General features: G+C 38.6%; 1 protein-coding gene across 1 annotated transcript in view; it reads left to right on the forward strand.

Annotated features, from left to right (window-relative positions):
* Positions 1-25,393, forward strand: part of KCNQ1 (potassium voltage-gated channel subfamily Q member 1) — a 321,556-nt gene that overhangs the window by 57,422 nt on the left and 238,741 nt on the right. The window contains exons 3-6 of the mRNA XM_015863924.2: positions 20,697-20,823; positions 21,815-21,893; positions 22,970-23,066; positions 23,716-23,856. Coding sequence (XP_015719410.1) covers positions 20,697-20,823; positions 21,815-21,893; positions 22,970-23,066; positions 23,716-23,856 — 444 coding nt within the window. The remainder of the gene's footprint in view (positions 1-20,696; positions 20,824-21,814; positions 21,894-22,969; positions 23,067-23,715; positions 23,857-25,393) is intronic.

The following is a 25,393-nucleotide window of genomic DNA, read 5'->3' on the forward strand; positions in this document are numbered from 1 at the left end:
TGAGTGCTGCTTTTGTTTGAGGCTCAAGTGCGAATGTGTGCCATCTCGCATGAAGCCAAGACATCACAGCTGAGGTCTTAGTAGGTATCAGGAGGTGCTTCAGTGTCCTGCTCAGGTTTCTGGATAGAGCAGAGCATAACGTGATATAGAATGAATACAGGTGTGGTTGCATTTCTGAAATAAAATAAAAGCTTCTGAAGCCTCCAATGGATGAGTCTTCCTGGCATGGGTTAAGAGGTGTCAGTTGATGAGTGTCTTGCCAGCACCATCTATCTGATGAAGCTAATTCTTAAATAATCTAAATTTCAGATTTCAAGGTCCCGTACCTGCTTAAAAGAGCTAGTAAGCATTGTTCTTTTTTGTTTTCTGATTTCAACAAAATGCTTTCTTAGGCTTTCAGAACATGCTGAAGCAAACATATGTAATATCTCTTTAATATCTCAGTTACATTTTATTTCCAGAAGAGTGGTTTTGTACTGGTGTTGCAGTACGTTTTATATACAGTTTTAAAGGACAATAGGGATGGCTGCGATCTGAAATCAAAATGCCATTTATCCTGGGATAAATGGCATTTTGATTTTTTGGCTTTAAAAATGGAACAAAAATTATCATTTCACTTCTATGGGATACAAGTATGCTGATCAGGTCAAGAAAGAATCAGAGTTTTAACTCCTCCAAACGTGAGAAGCTCATTCCACGTTCTGGTTGCTGCAGCCTTGTTCCCAGGTATTCAGTGAAGGCATTGTTTAGCATGATGCAAACCACTCTTGTTTTATTGATTTGTATTTTTTCAGAGCTTAAGTGATCTTTAGACTTGATGTCTTTGCTGTGGCAAGGCTATGATACAAAGTACCTGGATGTAATGGACAAACTCACCATGCGGTGAAAATTGCCACGCAGATAAGGTCTAGGAAAGCTGAATTTAAATTAAGAAAGCCATAAGATACAATCTTTCAGGAGCTCTGGAAGGAAATCTGATTACACTAGCTTATCAAGGGAGGAGTTAATTTTCGGTGATGTAATTTATCCAACTTATCCTAGATTTCATATTACAATTATCATGGTCTATAATCGCAGCACTGGGAAAAGTACACAAGTTTCCTTTGTTTATAATGCCCACATAGAATTCCTTGTGTGCCTAGTAATTCTTCATTGCAATCCTGTCACTTTGTGTAAGCCCTGGGGTGGCTGTTTAATTGATTGGTCAAACCTGTAAAATATTTCTCTTGCAGTGTCCAGCTCTAGAGATTGTCTTTGATTCTTGTTGTGGAAACTTTTCCAAGTGTAAGATTAAAGGGAAAAAATGTTCAGTTCTGTGCTCAAGTGCAAGTGAAAGACATATAGACAGTTGGAGGTGGTGGGTTTTGGTTTTTCCCCCTTTCTCCTGACTTTGGGAAGCAACAATGCCTACTCTTGTATAACTCCCCCACTGTCCTGTGACTCCTTGCTTAACCTTTTATCAGCAGGTTAATGGCTTTCATCTTCACTTCTGTTTGGTATCTGGGGCAGGGAAAAGAAACCTCTGCAAAATATCTAATGATGCTGACTATCACAAGTCCTGTAAAAGGCAAGCAGGGAGGAGCCTGACTGCTTTTCCTGGGCAAGTGCTTCAGGGTGAGCATGACCTTATTGTTATTTTTGGACATGCTGATTCAGCATTACAATGGAGTGTAACATATACAAAATATGAGTGGCTACATGCGAATAGCTGAAAAGTAAACAGGTCAGAGTGTGTCCTGTGATGTGTATTTATAGCTCATTGACATCAACACAGGCTATGTACCTCTGAAGCCATATTCAGCCAGTGTGATAAGTGGGAAAAAATATGTGTCTTAAGCAGAAGAAGCAGAGGCTGCATGTCATATATTTAAGTGAATATGAATTGTAGCTGTCTTAATATATAGCCTGCTAATGTTGTACCTCTAACCTGAGTGATTAGCGCCTGTTAGGTAAAATGTGGTAACAATTTGTACCTTTCTGTAGTGTTTAAAAGTTACGAATAGGCATGACTGAGTAGTTGAAAGACATTGAATTAAACATCCTTGAATTAATAGGGTAATGCTTGGAGCTGCTCAGGGCTATAAAATAAACACTATGTAGAATTTAGTGCTATATGGCAACCAGATCAAGCCATGGGGTTGCTGAAAGTATTCCGAAATGACTCGCTGTTGTTAAGTAAGAGAGATAATCCTAAGAAAGCTCTGTATGTAGGCTCCCCATGCAGTTAACGTTTTAACCCCCCTTTGGCTTGTTTTTATGACTTCAAAGATACTCTAAGGCCTTTGTTAAATTGATCATTAACTCTGCAAAGTTATAATTAGACATTTGAACTTGGCTGCATTCAAAAAGAAAATGCAAGACTGAAAATCCTCACCAGTGTTGTTTCTCTGCGGCTCATCAGCATGGTCAGAGACGGATTAAAGTTCCATAGGAGTTAAAAAGCAACAGGAATTTGAGGTATTAACCAGCCTCGCAGGAAGGATGGGGAGTCATTAATCCACAAAGTTTTTCTTTGAAAGTATGGGGTGAGAATAATGTGAGGAACCTGAAATGGGTTACTATTGGAGATTTAGATTTAAGCTCATAAAACCATTGAGATGGGAAACTTGGGCTAGAAGCATGTGCTGGGGAAGCCTTAGTTGCCAACCCTGCAATTGAACACATTAAACCAAACGGTTGAGTGCTGCCACAGCCCTATTACGAGCCTGTAAAAACAGCAGAGGAGGCACTAGAAGGTAGCTCTGAACAATAGCCGTGAGCTGAGCTGAGAAGATTGGAGGTTGGACGCTGTGGTTAAAGTCTGAGGTCTAGTGCTGGGAGAAACTTGATCCTAAGTCTCCCACCTTTTTCCCTTGGTCTCTCCTGACGGAGTAGGGGTCGAGACAACAGCTGGTAGCTACTATGAACCCGGCTGCATAGTGGATGGGAAAACTCATCTCCATAGTAACAGAGGAGGCATCACATGTGCTGCTCCTGCTCCTTCTGGGGAGTAGCTGGCTGAGGACATCTGGTCAGTGTAGCCAGTTCTCAGGGGAAATTAGCTCATTTCATCTGATAGTAACCACAGAAACTTTTGACTTAGTTTAATAGTATGATGCTGAACATAAAATAGAACTGACTGGTTCAGCAGTTTTGAAAGTCAAAGATTAAAATTATCTTAAATTACTTTAAGATAAATATTTCTTTAAGGAAGACTTGCTTGTGCTCATTCCCCATCCCCCACTCTTGCCTGTGGTAGTTTCTGTCCAATATGATGGTGATTCTTCTGTGTGGGATGGGCTTTGGGAATTCAAAGACAGGTTTCTCTTTCTAAATAGTTATTTCTTTTGCTTACATGAGATTATTATTATTATTATTATTATACAGTGAAACCTCTAAGCCTTTTATCTTACTGGAGCTCAGTGTGAGGTACTATCTGTTAATGGACATTGATTTGTATTCTAGAAAATTCTCACCCACCCACACTCCCAACATCTTGAGTCAGTCCTTTCAAAAGAAATGAACTGAACAGCTCATATGGCTACAAGCAAACCTTCAGAATAACTGGTTTAAATGTATACAAATCTGAGCTGTTTAACATAACTGAAATCAATTAAAGATCATATTTTTTAGTATAATACAAGAAAACTCTCAGCTGATTTTTTGCAGAACAAACTCCATATCCAATATGTAGAGAGTGTACTGAGGTTACTGTGCTTGGATGTCTTGTTTTTCAGTTTAACATAAAATGTATTGGCTCATGTTATCCTTTATGACCATGTAACATTCAGAACTTTGGAGGAAATTTAAGGATGAATTTTTTATTTCCTATTTGCACATGAAATCATTATGTATTTTTAATATACTGGTAAATGAACACAGTGGACAATATCTGCATGCATAATGCATGCGGGCAGGTGCTTGCTAAGGGGCCCTAGAGTAACACACTAATTATATGGGGCGCAGATAAATGCTTGATCTTTCACCCTCCATCTGCTGCTAACACCTACTCCTGGTTGTAAATATTTGCACTCTGTGGGTTGTTGTGACCATCAGGAACTAGAAAATGAAAATATCTGACCAGGCACAAACCTGAACTGCATGTCTCCCGTTAAAGAAGATGAGCAGAGCTGTCAGTCTTTGGGAAACTTTACCCCTGATTTCTCTTTCAGCGTACTGAATGAGAAGTGTAGTCAGCTGTGCTGTGTGACTGCATTAAATAATACATGAAGAAAAACGAGCTTCTAGCTACGATAGATCTTAAGAGAACATTGGGAGAATCTGAAAGTTTTATAAGAAGTCTGAGAAATACTTGTAGCAAACAGTGAGGCTGAGTGTCCAGGAACAAGTCAGGCAAGAGTAGCAGATGTTCTAGGGCCCCAGCTGGTTAATACAGATGCTAATAAACCAGACGAGCTGAAATCAGTTAATGAAAGAAGTTTAATCAATCGGAGTTGATTCAAGAAATAACTATGTGATTAATACACAGTGGGAATGTAGCAGTTTATTCTTTATTGGATGAAGAGTCATTAGCCTGCTTTCTTTGCAAAGCTCATGCTTTGATTAATAGAGTATTCTAGCTCTATGTGGAGTTAAATGGCTGAAAATGGGTGTCAGATTCTTCCCACAGTGTTTCTCTTTCCTATCCATTCCTTCTCAGCTTGGGAAATGGCTGTATAACAAAGCTAAGAAGTCTGTGTCAATGGGCAGTTGTGGTGGTAGAGAGGACTCCGAAGAAGTCTGTCTTATTTTGCCTTCATCACGAGTTTCATGGCAGTTGAAATTTCCTTGAAATTGAAAAAGAAGTCTCTTGGTTTAGTAATTCTCAAAAATTTCTCTCTGAAAGTGATCTGCCTTTAGTCATTTTTAAAATAGAGATTCCAGAAATCAGTAGGATAAATTCTACCTAATCACAGAAAAAATGGTGCCCACTGTAGGAGGACTTAAGTTGGGAGAGTCTTCTGGAGATGATACAATCCAAATTCTTCCTCAGAACTGGAACATCTTTCAAATGGGGTCAAGTAACTCAGGTTCTTATCTGGCTGAGTTCTGACATTTGTCAGTTCAGGGACACCATGCCTGTACAAGCACAGGGAGTAATGATGCTATGGGTCTTGGGGTGTGTGACTTGTGGCTTACTTATTATTTTTAGTTTTTTTGTTTGTTTTTGTGAAGGCTTCAGCTGAAACTTGCAATAAGTTTTCCTGAGACTGGATGTGGGTAAAGATTAGAGAATCCTCACGGGAGAACGTCATGAATAGCACGAAATCTTTTTCTCTCAAGCCTTATAGAGGGTATTTCTTTTCTGCCCAGTTCCTTATTTTCACAACACTTTCAGGAAGTTTAAATATCCTTTGACATGCCTGGCTTTCTGGTCTGTTCTGATCAACTAGTGGATTCAGAGGTTTTGAGAGGGAAGCCGGAGGCAGACAAGGCGATCACACAGACCTCTCTAGAGAGACCAGGCCAGAAATAGAAACAGCTAGTAAATCTCTTTCAAGTGAGAACTGATAGTAAATTTCCATCCTCTCTACTGTTTATGCCATTGCTCCAGGCCAAGAATATCTTAGTGAATAATTCAAAGCAGTGCTTCTTGGTTGACTCTAGGTTATGTTTTTTTGTTTGTCTGGGTTTTGGTTTATTTGTTTTGTTTTGTTTTCAGCTAACTTCAGTTATCTAAAATTTAGGCTGGGTAGTACAGTAAGCCAATCACATAGAGTTTTCCTTCACTTAAAAGGATATGTATGCCTGAAAGAGTCATTTGTTACAACTGAAGGTACTTAGGACAGTGGAGATGAATTTCTCTCTGCATGAGCCAGTGTCTCTCAATGATAGAAAAAGAAACCACATGTCTATTTACCCCATTCAAGTACTCAGAAATTTCATTCTCTATTTAAGCATTTTTTAACCAAGCAGTTTATTAAGACCTTACTTATTAATACCGATGTTTTGCAGTTATGAACATGATTGGAATGCTTCACATGGTCACAACAGTTTTTTTAATCGTTCAGCTGGTATTTGAAATGTGGTATAAATGATACCTCTGATGCCTGGACACGTGCTGTTTTGTTTTCAGGAAGAGTAAATTGTTGATCTCATGGCTTAGTATTTAACACACTTTCTTTTTGTTCTAAGGAGCATAATGGCATAATCTTCCCTTTTAAACAGACAGGTTCTGCTGTGCTTATTTGTTGCAGAATGCAGCTTGCTCTGAGGGTCATCCCATTGACTTGGATGGGAATGTTCAATAACATGATGCACAGAAAAGGTGTCAGAAAGCAGCTCCGTGTGATGCAGCATGGGCAGCCTAGTGTTAAAGCCCCAAGCAGAGTCTAATCCTGTGATCCAGATGAAACAAAGCATCAGAATTATTCCTCCTGCCAACACTCTGAATAGCTTCTTTTATCACTTAGTCCTATGATCATGTTGGCTCACAATCAGAGCTGCGCAATATATTGAGCAGCGGTAAGAGGTACAACCTGAGCAAAAGAGGAGCTTCTCACTTCTCAGAGAGGAATAAATACTTCAGCAGCGCTCCTTTGAGCCCCAGTTCTGACTCATCTTTGTATTTATTTTAACAGTTAAACAAGTTGAAGGTTGGGAGTGGGGGGAAACTTGCATTAAAGAGTAGAAAGAACTACAGAAATGAAGTGAAGTTAAAAGAGACCCTTTGGATGTTGTTAAGGATTCCAAAAGTAGTCTTTAATTTGTGCCAAAACTAATGAGGCTGGAATTTCCATGAAAAATATCAGTGCAGTAACCAGTCAGCAAAACTTCGAGGTATTTGTACACTAATGTGCAGTAGACTTTTTTCCTGCGAAGCTTGTTCACTCTGTTCTTTCTGTTAAAAGGAATGCATCCATGCCTAATATTCTATTTAAGATTTAATTAGTAAAGCATGACTTCTCATAGCTGTAAGAGTAGTCACTCCATTTTGCACTGAGAACTGACTGTGTATTTTACAGCTATTACTTTGCTATCTTTCTAAATGTTAGAAAAAATAGTAACCATTGAAGATCTAATTCCTGTGGCCTTCAAATCACTTACTAAATGTTTAAAAGAGGGTTTTTGTAGCTTCTCTCAGGGTGATTTAGCACCTGAGATGAATGTGTTTCATGTCTTCATAGCATGAAATATTCGTTACTACTCAAAAGCTGTGAAACCACAGATAGTATTACTAGAAAGCTTATACCACTTCTTCAGAACTGTGAAGCATGTTATTTAAATGTACACAATGTTTCTGGCTTTAAAGTATACCATTTAGAACAAGTAGTATGGTTCACGGTAACAGAATTCTCTGATGTAACAATATGGGGCAGATTTCTAGTAAGGAAAGCTCTATTGATGGACTTATTAATACATGCATTCATGTCATCAGCTATGGTATCCCAAGTGCAATAGCTTATAAATATGCAAATAGCCAGTTATGGGATGCAGCTGTACATGTCATGTCTAGTGGGTTTCCTTTAGCCATCCAGCTGATGAGGAAATGCACACTGTACACAAAACAGTCCCTTATGTGCTTTTCTAGTATAATGTAATTGTTTTTAATTATACTCCAAACAGTACTAGCAATTGACACTTCTGTACAGAGTTAAATGTGCAATGTGTTATGTGTTCAGGAAAGGGGAAACATGAGGTTGTAATTAAAACCATTTTTAGCAGAGCTAGAAATAGAATCCAACTCTGAGCATGGCAGATCTGCTTGCTTTATCCAGAACTCACCAGATGGGTATGCTGAGTTCCGCTGCCACATAAAACCCTTCTTCAGCAGTGGATTGCAAGCCTCTGCTTTTCATATTTTAGCCACCTTTACTGGTGCTTTAAGAAAGCTGGAAAACTATCTCCATTGCACTTCAAGTAGCTTCTTCCTTCTTTAAGATCTGTACATTAGGCTAAAGCCTTTGACTTCCACTAATTTTGGAAGCCTTGGCTAATTGAGCTATTGCTGTTTGTGTAAAACCAAGAAAAAAGGATATAACCCAAACTCAGACTTTGTTCAGTATGTGGTTGTTATACATCAGGAATCTTTTTGCTTAGACCTGGAAATGAGTTTAATCTGAAAATTATTTTTGTATACTGATATATTTTTAAGAACACTTTACAGCAGAAAGAACACTTTCTTGCTTTGTATCATTGCTGAGAGGTGATAGTTGTATTTGTCACTTAGAGTTGTGGCTTTCACCTTGGTTTGGCAAATAAAAAGGCTGACTGATATGTTATCAGGCTTCAAAGCAATGGCAGTCCCCTTTCTTGAATGAAATGTCTGACTTGGTTTCTGTTAAGGTATCTGGTACCGGTGTTTGTTGTTACTGGTTCCTCAGTTGCTGATTAATTATCTTCTTGGTAACCTGAGCATCTTTGATGCCAGTTGGTAATTTTAGTTCTGTGGTTTTGCTGTAAGATCTTTAATGTTGACTGAAGTTTTCTTTCTTACTGTCCTGCCTGATACATCAGCGTTCTGAGAGGTCTAAGCAGGGCCAATGTACTGGAAACAGTTTTCTGAAACATGGAGTACTGAGAACAGTAGGAAGGTATAAAGGGAAGAAGGCTAAAAGTACTGAACAATATTTTGACAAAACTTACACTCAAAATTAATCTAGCTGTGGAGCAAGCCTGGCATTCACTTCATCATGTAACATGCCAGGAAAATGTTTGGTTGTTAGTCATTTCCAGAGATGTGCTTTGTTAAATTTCTGATTTAAACAATAATGAATCTAAGATCAAATAGAAAAAAGAAAGTCCAGCCACTCCCACAAAAAAATCATGCCATGAGCAACCTGGAAGTATGCCTCATGTAAGGAACACATATGCCCCAAACATTAGAAAACCGAGTATATCAGAAACAGTTGCCACAATCAGTGGCATTTTCAAATATATCCATGTGCTTAAAATGCGCAATTCATGTTTCTGTTATTCTAATAAACTGCGAATTTTAGGGTACACTCTAAATCTCTCCTGGGTAGCCCAATGTTTCAGCAGAGATTTTCCTGTCTCTAAGCCATACTTTTTTTGCTCCTTTCATTAATCGTTGTGCTTTTTCCCCCTTTCAAGTGTCGCTCCACAGAAGGATTCTTCTGGCTTGGTGGCTTTTGCTTTCTGTGTCAGCTGCCTGCTAGCCTGCATGCCATGGCAGAACCTGCACTGATTTTTGATGTGTCCTAGGCCTTGCTTTTGTAAGATCTCTCTTTTTCCAGTCTGCTTTGGAGTACAGTTGTACTGAATGCAGCCAAATATCACCTTAGTGTTTTTTAGAAAAAATTAATGCCGTATAATGCTCATTCGTTTCCTGAGGTATTTGATGTCTTGAAGCTCAAACCAGCTGCCACTGAGAAGGCCGTGGTTTTTAAAATATTTTTTTCTGCCAGTAATGAATAGTGCACTTGTCCTTTATTTGCAGAGGGTGCAGGAGAAAGGTGATAGTGAGTGAAGGGAGTTTCACAGAGCTAGAGGTCTCCTTTCCTAACTTTGACTTCTGCAAAGAGCTGCCTCTGTTGCACCATTTATTTATGTTGGACCTAAAACTGATAGAAACATGAATCCGAGTAAAAATATAAGTCTTAGTGCATAACGGTAGCTTGGTTAATGAGGTATGCGACTTCAGAGAGACCTGGCTTATATCTTCATTTTGCAAATGTAAGTTTAGTTTGGTCCGTTTGGAACATTATCAAAGCTCGGGGGAGAGCTTGCACTGAGTTAATCGTGTGCTTTGGTTGCTATAAAGTAACTTCCTGCTTTGGTACGCTATAATCCTGATGCGCTGAATGATGGCCACAACTGTTTTATGCTCACTGATTGGAACGAGCACGGGAAATTGGCATGGGGAGGAAACTTTTCTTGCCTGCAGTATGTGAAGTGAATTTGCCGCTCAGCTTAAACGTTGACTTTGTTGCCTTCAGTTGGGTTTATTTTGCATGTCTAATAATTCTCCTCTCCTCCCTCGCAAATTTTAGAGGCAACTGTAAAATGCTGACTGAATGGGCTGTGTACATATGGCATCTGAGAGGGTTTTTATTAGCTTAAACTAGCACGTGTTTTCCTGTGAGGAGTATTAAGTGCCTGGACTACAGGTTTAGTGTGTGACTGTTTTTGCAGCTGTGTGGAAGAGCATGATGTGTATTCCCTGGAGCAGGGCTGGGAGAGAGCTCAAGTATGTTGAGGCAAAAGCAGGTTATGTTTATATAAATGTCAAACAGAAATAAGGCACTTGAACTCTTATCAATGCTGAGTGTGATACTGGCAAATGAGCAGCGATTGCCCAGATGTGTAAGAGGAATACTGGTTTTCTAATTGTGCAGGATTTTGTTTCAAAACGTGACAGCTCTGCCCCAGAACACTGTCCTTCCAGTTGAGAAAGAAAATGATTTATTTTTTCTCTATCTTTATCTGTAGAGTGTCACAAACAGCACTAGTCCATCTGAAATTTTGCTTGGTAGACTGCTAATGAACAGCACAATCACTGCTGAGACTTCAAATCTCACTTTGAGAGGATGAATTCTGGAAGCATGCTGGTTCTAGAGAAAGTGTCTCATGAGTATACACAGTGGTAGAAGTAACGGCAGTGATGTCTTGCTTTCTGGAAATGTCTCTTGTGTAGAACACATAATATCCCAGAGTATGTCCCATAAAGCCTAAGACCATGAAAGAGATATGGAAGGATAGAGAAGAAAATTCTGAAGCAAGACCATATGCTACCATTTTGTAACTCAATTGTTCAGAAGAGGGACCAGCTAGGAAGGAAATCAACTTTGTCTGCACAAGACCAGTACAAAATTTGAACTTGATCAGCAAGCTCTTCAGTATGCTCTGCCTTTTTTTGAAGGAGCAAAGTTTTGAAAAATTTGTAAAATATTCGGGGATTTAGATTTGGAGGCCTCAGTATTGTGTTGCTGTATTTATGCAGGTGATGTTCATGTGGCAAAGGGTGGTGACAGTTATGGATTTGCCTAACTGGGAACAGAAAAAAAGATTACATGTGGTTTGCTCAAAGGTATATGAGAAATCTGTAGCTGAGCAGCAAATCGAATACTTTTCTCCTGTAAATCTGTGGTCTTCCTGACTCCTGTCTAGCCATGGAATGAATAGAGACATTGCTGCAGCTCATGGACGTGTCTGGACTCTGGGCAGAGACCTTAAAGAGTAAACCAACTAAGAAATAGGGCAGAATGGTGGGGCTGGGAATAGGACTGAGAGAAGATGCATGTGGAATGCTGTCAAATCTGGAGGAGAAAGGTGCTCAAAGGACTGGCAGAGCATCAGAGATCATGTTTACTGCATGAGAGTGGGAGCATACTAATCTTTGGTCAGTTGTTCGCTGTAATGGGGGAGAGGAGGAACAAACAAGGAACCATGGATTTATCCTTTGTTTTCTTACAGTCTCTGTCCTACAAGTTTCTAAAAGGAGAAAAGAGTAGTTTGCTAACTTTTTCTACTCATAAAGCATGTTACTTTTTATGCTTTAAAACTGCAGGTGGTTCTAAAGATGTATATTTTGTTTAAAAAAAAAAAAAATTGATGCTCAAAATAAATCACTAAAACTGGAATACAGAATCAAACCTGGCCACGGTTTGTGTTTAAAGTATGACTCTAGTGAAAAACACCATTTTTTTCAAGGAAATCAGTGTTTGTTCTGTAAGAGATATTTAAAAGCTAGAGGTGTGCATGAATTTCTAGTTTTCCATCCTTGTCCATTTCTTTATTTTTCCTCCTGCCCTTTTCTAATCAAGTATAGAAAGTGGGTAAGGAGGAAAAATGGATATTCACAGAATATTTGGTTATTTTTACTTTTTTTTTCTACCTGTGTAACAAAAATATTTTCTTCACCAATCTCTCTACTTTCCCTCTTTGAAATATACTTCCTGGCTGCTGTCAGTGTGGCCTCAAACTGGGGGGGAAGAAAATGGTCATACATTTAGTGTGTCTGTAGCTACTAAATTTCACTAGATTACTATTACCAAACAGTTTCTGTGCAACAGTTGACCAAAGCTTGGCTATTAAATCCAAAAAATGCTAGCTACCATTCACTATATTTCCTTTTATCTGTACCAAGCAAAGCTATTGCTGGATAAGTTGGGCTGATAGGGGCCAGGTTCTTCTTTCTGTGCTGCTTTGCATTTTGGTAAGAGATAATGTGTGGTATTCCTTTTTTCTTTGAAAGGACTAGTGTTGTAACCGCAGTACTGTAAAGGTGTAAGAGAAACAAGGTCAGCTGGAGGACACCTTAGATCTTCTCTCTCTCTCACTTAGAAATGGAAGTAGGCAGGTGAGCCCTCAGACATACAGCCTTTTCATGAGGTCCTCCAATAAATCCAACATTAGTTGTGTAGTGAACTTATCCGCTGCTCCATGTAGGATGCCGTGGATATGAAGTAGCCTTTTTGAAAATGAGTGAGGAAGGCTATTGAATTAATTTTTAAAAAAATAATTTTTTTTTTTTTTAAAAAAAGGGCGAGAAAATGCTTGGTAGAATAAAAATAATCAGTTTGGGGTGAGTAGCCACTGTGCAAATAGTGTTAATATAGAAAGTTCTTTGTAACATTAAAGTACAAACCATACGGCTTAGGCTGCTTCTTTGTAGCCTGTGATGGTTCCTTTCTACTCATGCTAGTGTGTTCTGCGTACCACCAGTTCTGTGCATCTCTCTGAACTGCACGTGTGCTTAAGTTTAAGTAAGTGTGTAGTTCTTTTGAATTCATTGAGATATAAAATTAAGCATATGCTGGGCTGGATAGGAGCCAGAGCATATTTCACTTTGAAGGAAGGACTCCTATGCGAATTCTTTCTACAGAGTCATATGAACCGTGAATAACAGGTTCATGAAATAAACAGAAAGGAGATGGGTTGTTGTTTTTTAAATCAATTTTAGGCTGATGTTAGGATGTTGAAACTTTCCTTCTGTTGCCAAATTCTTTGGATTTAAGGTCTAGTTCATGAGAATACTTTGTGGTGGAGGAGAACTTCATGTTCAAATAAGTATAAACTAAATGTGCAAGCCCAGTTTAATTTACTTTTATAAATTCCTGGTGGATATCATCAACAACTAAGTTCACAAGCTAAAGACGACTAAATTATGAAGAGTTTTGTGCAGGAGTGAAGGTGTGGGAAGTTGTTTTAATACACCAGTGCTCTGAGACAATACCATAATGTGCAAAGTTATATCACTGATACCTGAGGCTATTTGTAGTCAGTGGAATAACTCTTCATTTGGGTTTGGCTAAAACCTCCAGAGAGAAGAGAGATAATATCAATTAAAGGCTTTCTAAATGCACCTAAGTGAGCTAGGTGCACAAATCCTATTGAAATTCAATAGGATTTAGTTGTTTGGAGTCTTTGGAAAATCACAACCTAAAATTGCAGGCTTGCTGTATTTTTCAGTGGTCCCAGTGCTATTGTGTGCTCTTGGCAATGATTAAAGATGAACGGAGAAGCACATTCAGTGTTTCTGACTATGTCTTTTAGTAAGCTTCAAAACATGAACAAACATGCATGTAACTATTACAGAATCACAGAATCAAAGAATTGTAGGGGTTGGAAGGGACCTTTGGAGTTCATCTAGTCCAACCTCCTACTGAAGTAGGTTCCCTACAGCATGTTACATAGGAAGGCATCCAGGTGGATTTTGAATATCTCCAGAGAAGGGCAGTTACAGCCTCTCTTGCCAGCTTGTTCCAGTGCTCTGTCACCCTCCAAGTAAAGAATTTTTCATCATGTTTGTATGGAACTTCCTGTGTTCGAGATGATTGCCCATTGCCCTACATTCTGTCACTGGGCACCATCAATACAAGCCTGGCCCCATCCACTAGGCTCATGCCCTTTAGCTATTTGTAAGCATATTATAGATCCTCGCTTAGTCTTCTCCAGGCTGAACAGACCTGAGGTCTCTCAACTGGATGCAGTACTCCAGATGTGGCCTCACCACACATGGACAGAGAATAGGGGAAGGATCACCTCCCTTAACCTGCTGGTTATGCTATTTTTAATGTGCCCCGGGCTTTCTTGGCCATAAGGGCACACTGCTGGCTCGTGGCCATGCTGTTGGCCACCAGGACACCCAGGTTCTTCTCTGCAGAGCTCCTCTCCAGTAGGTCAGCTACTAACCTGTCCTGATGCATTGCGATTTAATGGAGTAATAAAAAGATTTTAGTGATGCTCTGTAACTTTGTAGGATTAATTTTGGGCCTTTGTAGATAAAAACATGACACTAATATGAAGATTTTTATTTCTTGTTGCCTGTTTAATCATTTGGTACCAAATTTGCTAGATAACAAATTTTAGCAATTGACCCTAGACTTTTTGAAAGGAAGTTAAAAGCAGGTCAAGAGCCACTAAATGTTCTTAAATTTTTATTAAAAACTTATTATTGTTTTTAATTTGAAAAGATAATACATTTAAGATCTTGGGAAGTGAGGAAGCTAAGTAGGGAAAATAATCCCTAGTTTTCAATAGCTCTTTTATTATTTGCTGTAGCTCAGTAAGTGTTCACGTATATGTAAAACCACTTAGCTTTTTATTTTTGATCTGTGCTTCATCAAGCTTTAATTTTTACTTCATGGAGTTCAGTGTCTATCTTTGCCTGTTTGCCCAAGCCATCTGATTTTGCTGTTCTGCATATCTTAGACAACAGTACAGCTTTCAGGAAAAAATCCTGTCTTTCTGCAGAGAACAAAGAGGGGCCTCTCTATACAGAGTGAGTGAGATTAGAAGAAACAGTTGCCCTTAGTGCTGTAAATTTGCATACCCGGCTCAGGCTGTGCACAAGTGCGGGCTGAAGCATTTTGCAAGCCCCGATGTGTCAGGTGAGCAGTTTGCTGGGAAGCAGACTCTAACTGGCTCTGCACTCGTGCAGCCTGTGGTGTTTCCGATTCTGTGCATCCTTCCAATCTACAGGAGAGAGGTGCATCTCCTCTTTTGACTACTCGATGGCTGCAGAGGATAGCACAGCATCTCTGTTTGCATAGATGTGGGGGTTTCTTTCCTCCTAGGCTTTCACAACCCGTGGCCAACAGCAAGCGCTGTTTGTCACTGCATTAGCATCAGCAGATCTGATGTCTTCTCTTTTGGCTTCCTTAAAACCAAAAACCTGTCAACATCTTTGAATCTATATTGAGAGGAGGATACTTATTCCACTTCAAAGCTGGCACACCAACTTAGCAGTCAGCTTCCACTACCTCATCTCAGAAATAGGTATCACTGTAAATTTGGCCCCAGGAATCTTTCAGCTGAGGTATGCTGGTTGGCATGTAATGCCTATAAAGCTATGGAAGAAATTATTCTTTTGTTTAATGGAATTCATGAAAACTTTATCATACTTGAAGCTATAATCTTAAGGAAACCAGATTTGGAAGAGTCATGGAAATAACATGGTTGGCCTCTCCAACTAGGATAATGGAACTCATCATAGAAGTCAGGAGTTACATCCTCAGTAAAGCTTGCGGGATGACAGGAAATTTTTTGAAGCCCAACATGAGTGAGATAATCTCTCCCCAAAATAATGCTCTTCATTTGGTATTACCACAGTAAGTATATTAGTTTGCTTTTTAGCACTGTGAGTTCTCTAACAGGAGTACCAAACTGTAGCAGCTTTGATAGGTTGTTTTTTCTGTATGTATCACAATGACTAATTGATTACAGATACAAATACTCCTTCTCTTTCTTCAGAAAGCTAAAACTCAGGTTGGCTACCAGGAATATGGATTTTACCTCTCATGTTTTTATGGATGTTGCTGGAAAAAGATATGTAGACCACTTAAAGTAAAGGCCTTCTTGTTCATAATAGGTTTCAGATGAAACCTTATCTAGTTTTCCCACCTCAAGCGGCTGCATGAACTTCTGTGATACTTCATGATTAGGTACACATTTGAGGTCTGCAGTCTGGGCCTCAGAATATGTGTTCCTCCAGGTAAATGTTTTCTCAGCCCCCAGAGAGAATTTCCTTATCTGTTAAATATCTGTTACAATGTCACAATGTGTTGGATGTCAGTTTACAGCCCTGCTTGTTTGAAACAAAGCATGTGTCTGAATCTCCTACTGTACAGCTGAAGAAGTCTGATCTCTTTTTCAATTCAGCTATAGTTCTCTTAATAGAGAGCTTTTTCCCACTGTCTTTTGATGGAAAGGACTTTCTTGTTCTTTTGCCTAGTAGCATACTGAAATTCATCATGGTTAGGGGTAAACTGTCTTAACTACATCGGCTGCTTTCCATTAAATCTGTTCTTTGAGTCCTTCCCCTTCCATGGGAATGGTGGAGTTACAAGCTTTAATGATAGATAGCATGTGTATGTTTTGCAGGGTTCTGTGTTTTTGTGGATCCAGCTTAAGCACCTTTGGAAAAAGCTAAGGTGTACTTTAACAAGGTAATTGTCATATCTTTCTCAGGCTGACATTAATTATGCTTGAAGCAGTTCATAAAGTTATTTGTGAAGTAACTGATCAATCCAAAGGCACTTTTATTTCCATGTCAGAACTGTGAAAGTGAGTAGTGACAAAATCTGTCTTTTCCACAGTCTTCTGAAATGGATTCCCTGCACTAAGTACACGGCTGTTCCAAGGCACCATGGAGAACTCAAATCCTTCGCTGGCTATTAGGAGAAATGTTCTGTTCTGATACCTGGTATTTGGCCACCTGGGACTCTGTTTAGTTTCACCTAGGAAACATGAAAATGCTTGAAGTTTGTTACATCAGTCCTGCCCGCTTTTCCTGTACAAGGACTGTTCCTCATAGTTAAAAAGTGGTGTGAATTTTTATATGGTCATTTGCTCACAGGTGTAGAGTTATTTTCACTAACAAATTTCTTCAGAAACAGCTGACTGCATGTGTATCTCATTTTCATCTGCTCTGCCCCCCTTTCCAGGGTTAATGGGTATTTGCCTGTGTTGGGATGATGTGTCTGCGGAGTCATGAAGCTGTGTCTAGGCTGAGCAGCAGAGATGGCAGTAGTGAGTGAGTGAGCTATGTATAAATTAATAATGGAGGAAAAAAGAAGTCTCTTAGGCAAGAGGGCTTCTATGTGTCCGCAACATGAAGGTACACGACTTCCATCTCTTGGAGAGCTCGTTTTGTCATATTGGTATAATTTTTTTATCTCAGTAATATGTTTTTGCTTTCACCTTGTTGAAAGGAGATCAGAATTAAGCTGCAAAGGGTTGTGTGTCACTGTACAGTGCAGTTCTCATGCACATGTAAGTTTAAGCAAGAAAACTCCTTTGCTGAGTTTAATCTTCACCTCCACCTGTGCCCTGCAGTTTCTTCTGTATTTTAGTTTTTCCCTTGTACTGACTGTTGCTTTGTTTCTTATTTCACTCTTTCCTTACATTCTTTTTACTTGCTCAGTGCTTTATTCTTCCATTTCCCTGTATCATTTTCATTCTGAATCTTCCTGACGCAGTGTTTCATTCTAGCAGGTTGTGAGATGCACCAGAATGTTTTTATGGTGCATACGGTAGCTATGTGTTAAATGGGCAGGTAGGAGAAAGCATCTGAGAAACAGTGGCCCAAATTCATCTCTAGTGTGACTCAGATTTTCTGAGATACACAGGTGTGAGGCTCTACTGCTCTATGCCAGTTTAACTATCCCAGTAAATTGATTGAACATAATTACCAGCTGCATAAAAGTAGTAAGAATCAGGTTGCCATCCTTCAAGTTGGTGTTACTTTTCATGTTAATCTGTTATATGGAAAAAATATATTTTTAGTGGTCAGTATATATATAGTATATATATATATATATATATATATATATATATATAGTATATATATATATATATTTAGTGGTCAGTAAAGTTAGCTCTTTCTTGTTTGGTAATTCGGTTAAGCATAATTTTCTAATCTGTTTTTTTATTTGTTGTCTGCAAGTTTCTGGCCACTAATATAAATGTGTACTGACAAGAAATTCATCAGGCTTCTCTGCCCCTGAGGGATTACTTATTAGACTTATGCAATGCAAGGTATTAAAAACACTTTTGTCTGTCACACAGCCACGGGCAGGGGAGGGGGATTTTGCCAGTTGCTAATGGATACCTGGAGGTTTTGTGCATGACCACGAAGAACAGCTTGTGCACTTTCACCCCTGATGTTCCCTGAATAACTCGGGTCTCATTTAGGTCAATAAGCCTTTATCAAAACGTCAGGAGTGAAAAATGTGTCTTGGTGTAAGCCGACTGGTCGTTCCCTCCAGTCACTGGAGTCTATAGAACAATCAATGTTCTCTAAGCTTGTCTGCGTGTCATGCAAAGAACTGGATGACAGTAACCATTGACTGCATGTCTGTTGCATTGTCTTTGGAACAGCCTACATTTGCATACTTGCCAATGTTCCTGTTAGCCAACGAACCATGGAGGGGCCTTAAAAAACATACACACACAGCTCGGATGCAAATTTCCTATGTAGAGAATACACACTTCTTTTAAGCACAATCCAGGCTTTCAGTTTTTACCTTCTTGCTATCAAAATGAAACTGCAGTTCTGACAGGCCCGTGGTTTCTGGCTGGAGTGTGGGCTGTTTTATTGTGCCAGAACATAATCTTTCTTGTGGGTTTCTCTTTTTTGTCTTTTCCTACTAAATGTCTTGGGTTTGTTTTCCTTTTTCTTTTTTTTCTTTTTCTTTTTTTCTTTCTCCTTTCTGTAACCTGCTTTTCAGGGTTATCTGAAGAGTATTGTCTGTGCTAATGGCTAATGCATATGATGTGAGGCCATACTTCCCTTCCTCCAATTAATTATTTTGAATGAAGGGCAGTTCTTGCTCTTTGCTCAGTTGCTATTGTCTTTTGTTGAGAGATTTTCCTTCTTAGTAGTGATGAAAGGAGATGCATTCGTTTTCTGCAGACTGAAATGTTCTTAAATACTAGAGTTTATTGAAAATGTCCTGGAAATGAATGCAATCACCTGATCAGCAAAGACAGACTCTGGTAGTTTGTTTTGCAGTAATGGAAACTCACAGAAAGCAGCACTATTAATTTTGTCGTTTGGTGCAGGTCTATCAACAACATGAAGTGAAAATGGACCACGGAGAATTTAGCTGCATTTGAAGCTTCTATCATAAGACACGATCTTTCCTTAAAGAGTCTGCTACAGAGACTGTTTCTTTAGATTTATGACTATAAATATGGCTTTATTTTATTAAAAAAAAAAAAAAAGAAAAAAAAATCTAATAATACTTTAAATTAGTTGAAGATAAGTGAGGGGTTCTGATGGATCCTTTCATCAACAAGCTGTACAAGAGATTCTTGGCTGGGTCAAAGGCTTAATATTCATTACAGCCAACAATCTGAACAATTCCATCAGATGTTGAAAATATAATTGGAGTAGAGTATAACCGTAGTGCTCTTCTGTTGCACCTGACATGATGCAGGCATGATAAGATTTTCATAACCAAAGAAGAGAGTCCTGGCTAGCATTCTCGTAGCTTTTTGGAAGTGTTGCAGAGCAATTTCAACACTGAAGTGCCCTGAGATAAGCACTTTATGCCATCAGAAGAGTGGGGTTCTGGAGCTATAAAAAATAATATAATGAAGTGTAATTAACATATAACAATTTCTTCCCATCTTCTTACTGCTTACAGGCCACTTATTTTACTGACTGGTCAGGGCAGTGTCCTGTCCGTCTTTGAAGCTGATATGTCTCTCATTGGTTCTGTCTAGGCTAAGGTTGCATCTTGAGTATTTTAGTTGGTTTAGAACGTCATAGCTACCACTTTGAGTTGCATTTGCTAATTCGATCTCATGAAAAACAGCAGCAGACACTGCAGAAATGTCAGAGGCTGGGTAAAATGTTCAGCAGCATTTCATCTTCTTTTTCACATTAAATTGCTCTCTGTAACAAGGAGTTAATTATCTGTGTTGTCCTACAGAGCTGTAGTAACTAATCCGCTTTACTTTTTCTGTATGCCACATACTGTGTATTTTCAGTATACAAGCCACTGCTACCATTCCAACTAGTAGTCTTTGCTGTTGGCTGTGATAGAGATGTGATCCATTATTAGTTAAGTTGGCCAATGAGGAAGTACTGCGGTTCCTTGGTATTTGAGGTAACTATATTGAATATGTCGCTCACAACCAGACTCTAGAAAAGCAAGATTCATCTGCACACCAAGTTCCAAATATGACAAAATGGTACCTTTCTGTACCAACAGAAAAGTCAGATGTCTTTGAGATTTATGGTTTTGTACAGATTTCCAAGGCCATACCTTAGTTTAGTCTGTGGTTAACACGTGGCTTGGTACCCAAAGCACTTCAGGACGAGACTCCTGCTTCTTGCTGTTGACAAGAAGGGGTGCCTGATGTCTTAAAGTGTTTTCGGCACACCTGAGTATTGACATGTCAGTAGTGGGTGCTAGAAATGTTACTTTCATCCATGTAATATTAAAAGAAGATTGAAAAAGTATAAATAAATGTGTGGTTGATATGGTCAGTGGAATGTGAAGCACACCTCTTCCTGAAATGAAATTCACTAGGAAAATACTCATCTTCTGAGTACCGACTGTGCTTGTTTTCCTTGGAATGGTTAGGAAACCTTTTGTTTGAATGGTTTTCAGTTCTTGCACAAGTAGACCAGCCAAACTGCATGCAATTAAAGTATTAAAGTATTTACATTTGCTCTCAAATTGTTTTTGTTTGCCTGTTTTTCTGTTACTTTAAATAGTTTTTTTTATAGCTGACACCAATGAAAAAGATGAAAAGACTGTAGAACATTAATCTAGTTCTCCGTCTTCTGTTTCTTTTAGGAAATTGTATTAGTGGTATTCTTTGGAACAGAATATGTGGTTCGGTTATGGTCAGCAGGATGTCGCAGTAAATATGTTGGTATATGGGGAAGACTTCGTTTTGCTAGGAAACCTATTTCAATCATTGGTGAGTATGCACAGCTTGCAAGGTTGATGTAAACACCAAGTAATGGTAATACTTCAAAGTTCTGAAAAGATAAATTTTGGTGGAAGTGGAAGCCAAGTTAAAGGGAAAGCTCTTGTCATTAGTATTATCGTAGATTTGAATTTCCTTTCAGAAATCCATGTCACTCTTGGAAACCCCCTTTATATTCCCCCCCCAAACCCTCTGAGTATTTAGAATGAGTTACTTTGTACTCTTATTGAGGCACACACCGCAATTACTTTGGGTACCTATTAAACTAAAAACTGATTCTTAGCAATGCATTTGGATCTGGACACTATTGTAGTTGATATCCTGACTGACTCCAGTGTTCATAGAAATTTCATTAGCATTCTCTCTAAATGTCATAACTCATATGTTTTTATAGAATGCTTGTCCTGTGTTTAATTTCACTGAGAGAGATGTAATAACCCAGAAGTGGTCTTCACTCACCAGAGCTATATAAAGACAGTTGCCCTGAAGCTCTTAAAATATAAAAAACCGAACAAGTTTTGGAGAGTATAGTTATAGAAGTGCAATATAACAGTTCTTTCCACTACTCAAAAATGCTATTTGTTGTTGATCAGAATTTACCAGAATTGTTTCATAAACCATTTGCAAGCTTTTCAAAAGCAAATTACAAAGCTTTGTACCAGGATATTGTTACAATCGTAAAGTTGCATAGCCTAGCTTCTCTGTGTGTATGCATATATATGTGTATATATATATATATATATATATATAAAATAAGATGAAACTATGTGTAATATATGTATATATATGTGAAACTGCCTTTCAGATGTGACTGCAACTATGAAATCTCTGTTATAGCAGAGATCTCTTGAGATATACATGACAGCCTTCACTTGGGGTCACTGTTCCAAGTAAAACTGACCCCAGTTATAGTAACAGCTTTGTGGAAGAATTACAAGTTGCCTCTAACTCTTCTTTTTGTCAACTGAACTTTATTTTACAGATTTAATTGTAGTTGTCGCTTCCATGATAGTTCTGTGTGTGGGCTCTAAAGGTCAAGTCTTTGCAACCTCAGCTATCAGGTATTTATATGCAATAGAAGAAAATAATGCTGTCTGTTTGAGATATGTTGCTTTCCCCCCCCCCCACACCCCCTTTTGTTTACCTCCCATAAGGGTGAAAAGCAGTTGCTCCTCTGACATTCACAGAGTAACAGAGCAGAACACCATTTACATATGGGTGTAAAACAGCAATGCCATGAATTGCAATGAGAATAAAATGCTTAATCTGTTTTCTGGTTGTAATTTTCTTGCTCTAGCAATGAATTTATTTCTGTTTGGGGTGGGGGAGAACATCTAGGCATGCACAACCTCTCCCACCAAACTAGATGGGTTGTCTCCAAATAACTGTTTGCATTTCTCATGTCAGTTTTAAAGCTTTGTGTCAGTTTGCTTTGTGTCTCTGACTTTTTCAAGCTTCTGCTTCGTAGTTTAGTAGTTGTGAATTCCTGATGGACTAAATCCACCTTGTGCTCAGGAATGTTGCCACCGTTTGGTTTTCCTGAGTAAGAAAGTACAGGGCAGTATACTGCGCTTACTCTATGAGCCAGCCGTGGCTACAGTTGCACTGGCTTTTGTAAAAAGAGTATTCTACATTATTTTGGACTGTCAAGTTCTTTACTTGGGTGTTTCTGTTTGGTTTTTTTTTTCAGCCCTTCCAAGCAGGTCTGGATATGTTCAAGGCCAGGTTGAATGGGGCCTGGCAACCTGGTCTAATAATAACTGGGGAGGTTGGTGGGCAGGAGGGTGGAGATTCATGATCACTGAGGTCCCTTCCAACCTGGGCCATTCCGTGATTCTGTCAAATACAAACTGGTGAATCATTTCTAGAGCATTCACTGTTTGTATCAAAAATCCTGGATCCTTGAATTATCCTTACCAAAGGATATAAAAAGGTTTGTCCCCCTCCTGAGCAACCTCCCCATGCTGTCTTTATAAAAAATGATGAAAGATAAGTGAATGGAGTAAGAGGAGACAAACTTTGAATTCTACTATAAAATACTGTGCATTTCTCTTAAAACAGTCCTTTGGACTCTCTTGAGCTCTGTTTTTTCTCTTGTATACTTGGCCTCTTTATTCATTTAAAACTTTTGTTCTAGGGGCATTCGTTTCCTGCAGATTTTGCGGATGCTGCATGTTGACCGTCAGGGTGGCACGTGGAGGCTGTTGGGATCAGTTGTCTTCATACACAGACAAGTAAGTTTGTGTGCTCCAAGGAATGGCAGAATAATGGATGCCTTGTAATAGTAATTTAAGTTTCCATATTCAAAACATTGTCTGTGCAGTACATCCTGATGATGTTGAATATATTCAGTGTGGAAGCAGGTGGTCATTTATTTTATCCAAATGCAGTTGTTCTATCCTGTTCAAGGGACAAAAAAGTATGTAAAATATTAAAAATATTCACCTACACTTTGGAAAACTTTTGATGTGTAGGTGGAGTTAACCACAGAGAACAAGGCTTCTAAGACAGATTGTGAATGTTTCTGTGACCTGTATATCGAAGTCACAAAGTTGTTTTGAATGTAGCAATGTTTGAAAAATTTAATCATCCAAATTTTGGTGACCAAAAAGTTAGTCCGTCACACTTGCATGTGAGAAACATGTGGTTATTTCTAACATTCACACAGTGCATGCTGGGCCGAGTCATTAGATACTCAGTAAATTCTTTTATCGTTAAACACAGCGGACGCTTATTAAATTGCATAGCCAGCAGTTGGTGTCAGTGTTTATTAAATGCTGAAATTGCATTCTTTTGAACCAGTTCTCTTTTAGAAAACACCAGTGATGTGTAACTTAAATGTCTTGACAGTTAATGTCGATGTTACTTTGATTCTGTTTGCAGGAACTGATAACTACGCTCTACATTGGATTTCTGGGCCTGATTTTTTCCTCTTATTTTGTGTACCTGGCTGAAAAAGATGCTGTAAATGATTCTGGAGAAACAGAGTTTGGCAGTTATGCAGATGCCCTGTGGTGGGGAGTAGTAAGTATGGCAATTTTACATGTTAGCACTTTCAAGTATAAAGCGTAGTTCAAGCAGACATGGAGAGAGAGCAGCACTTTGAAATGGCCTCTTACTGCTGCAATACATTTTCTGGTTTCAAGTCTGCAAAACCAAGAAAATAAGATAAAAGACCTGTGGTTTTGTTTGGTGTTTATAGTCTTATGTGATCGAGTTATGTATACAAAATATGGAAACATCTATTCTTGTCTTTCCATCTATTATAGTAATTTACTTATCTTATGGTAGGGTTCAAACTTCTAATGCAACAAGTCTTACTAAGTCAGGGCTGGTGCTTTTTTGTTGTTGCTGTTATGTTTATCTGTGATTTATCATTCAGCATGGTACAGAAATTTCCTGTTTCTTCAGAATGGACTAGTTCCAGAATGAGGAGCATCTGAGTTGCATCATAAATCTGGGCACGCGACCCTTTTAAATTACTATATTGCTTTGTTACCACACATTACCACTCTCTGTTTGAGGAAGGAAGGATATACAGATAGGCTTACATGAATCCAACAGATTTTGTGTAGGTTACTACTAAGATCTGCTGATAAATCCTTTTCTCTGTGTTTGCCCTGATAGAAAGCTTCCTCTAGCACCAGAAAACTTGCTGTGTAGTGCAAGGAAGTGGCTTTTCGGCTAAGAGCTTCTTCAGTGCTTTCATATCATTGTGGTGTTTTTATTTTACAGTACAGGACTCAGATGACTCAGTAATTAACAATGGCAGATGTGGCTGCATTTAAAAACACATGCTGTCATTGGCATTAGCATTAAAAATTGAATACGTGACAGATGAGAGTGGCTTTTCTAGAAATACAGTAACGCTTTCCATAGATGCAGTGAGATCTGTCAGGGTATTGAAATATTTTCCTTTCAAGGAATTACTGCTCAATTAATATATATGCCAGTTATTTATTTTTTTTCATTACAGTAAACTTGTTTGATCAACAGATTTAATTATAGTCACATTATCTCCTAGTTATGATTTATTTCAGGATTCCATTTGGGTCATGATACTGTATTCAGTGAGTCTCTAATGCAACTTGTTTAATATTAGAAATAGAATTTAGAGTTTTTGTTCTGCTCTGAATGCACACATCAGAAGGATTTAGCATAACATAACTGAAATGAGTTCAGGTCTATCTGTCTTTGATTGTTGGTTTTTTTTATTCTTTTTGTTTTATTGGTGTGGTTTTTTAATTTAAAAAACAAAAAACAAAACAACTATAAATTTGGCCCCATATCTGATGGATGCTTCCTGTTGAAGGTCTCAAAGAGAACAACAAACAGAAAAGCAACTCTTGAGCTGTTAGTTCTCAAATGATTCAGTTATGTTTTAGGCAGAATTTTCAGAGTGACTTAATCACCACAAATTCTGCTCACTGAAAACCTATCTCTGTCTGTTTTGGACTGGGAATGCAAAAAGTAGTTTGCAATTCCTATCTCAAAGAGCACCACAGTTATTTGATCTCACTGGCCTGCAGCTGATCTCACTTCTCAAAAGGTGTCCTACGAC

Source organism: Coturnix japonica, chromosome 5 (genome assembly GCF_001577835.2).
Source record: "Coturnix japonica isolate 7356 chromosome 5, Coturnix japonica 2.1, whole genome shotgun sequence".
Taxonomy (NCBI): Eukaryota; Metazoa; Chordata; class Aves; order Galliformes; family Phasianidae; genus Coturnix; species Coturnix japonica.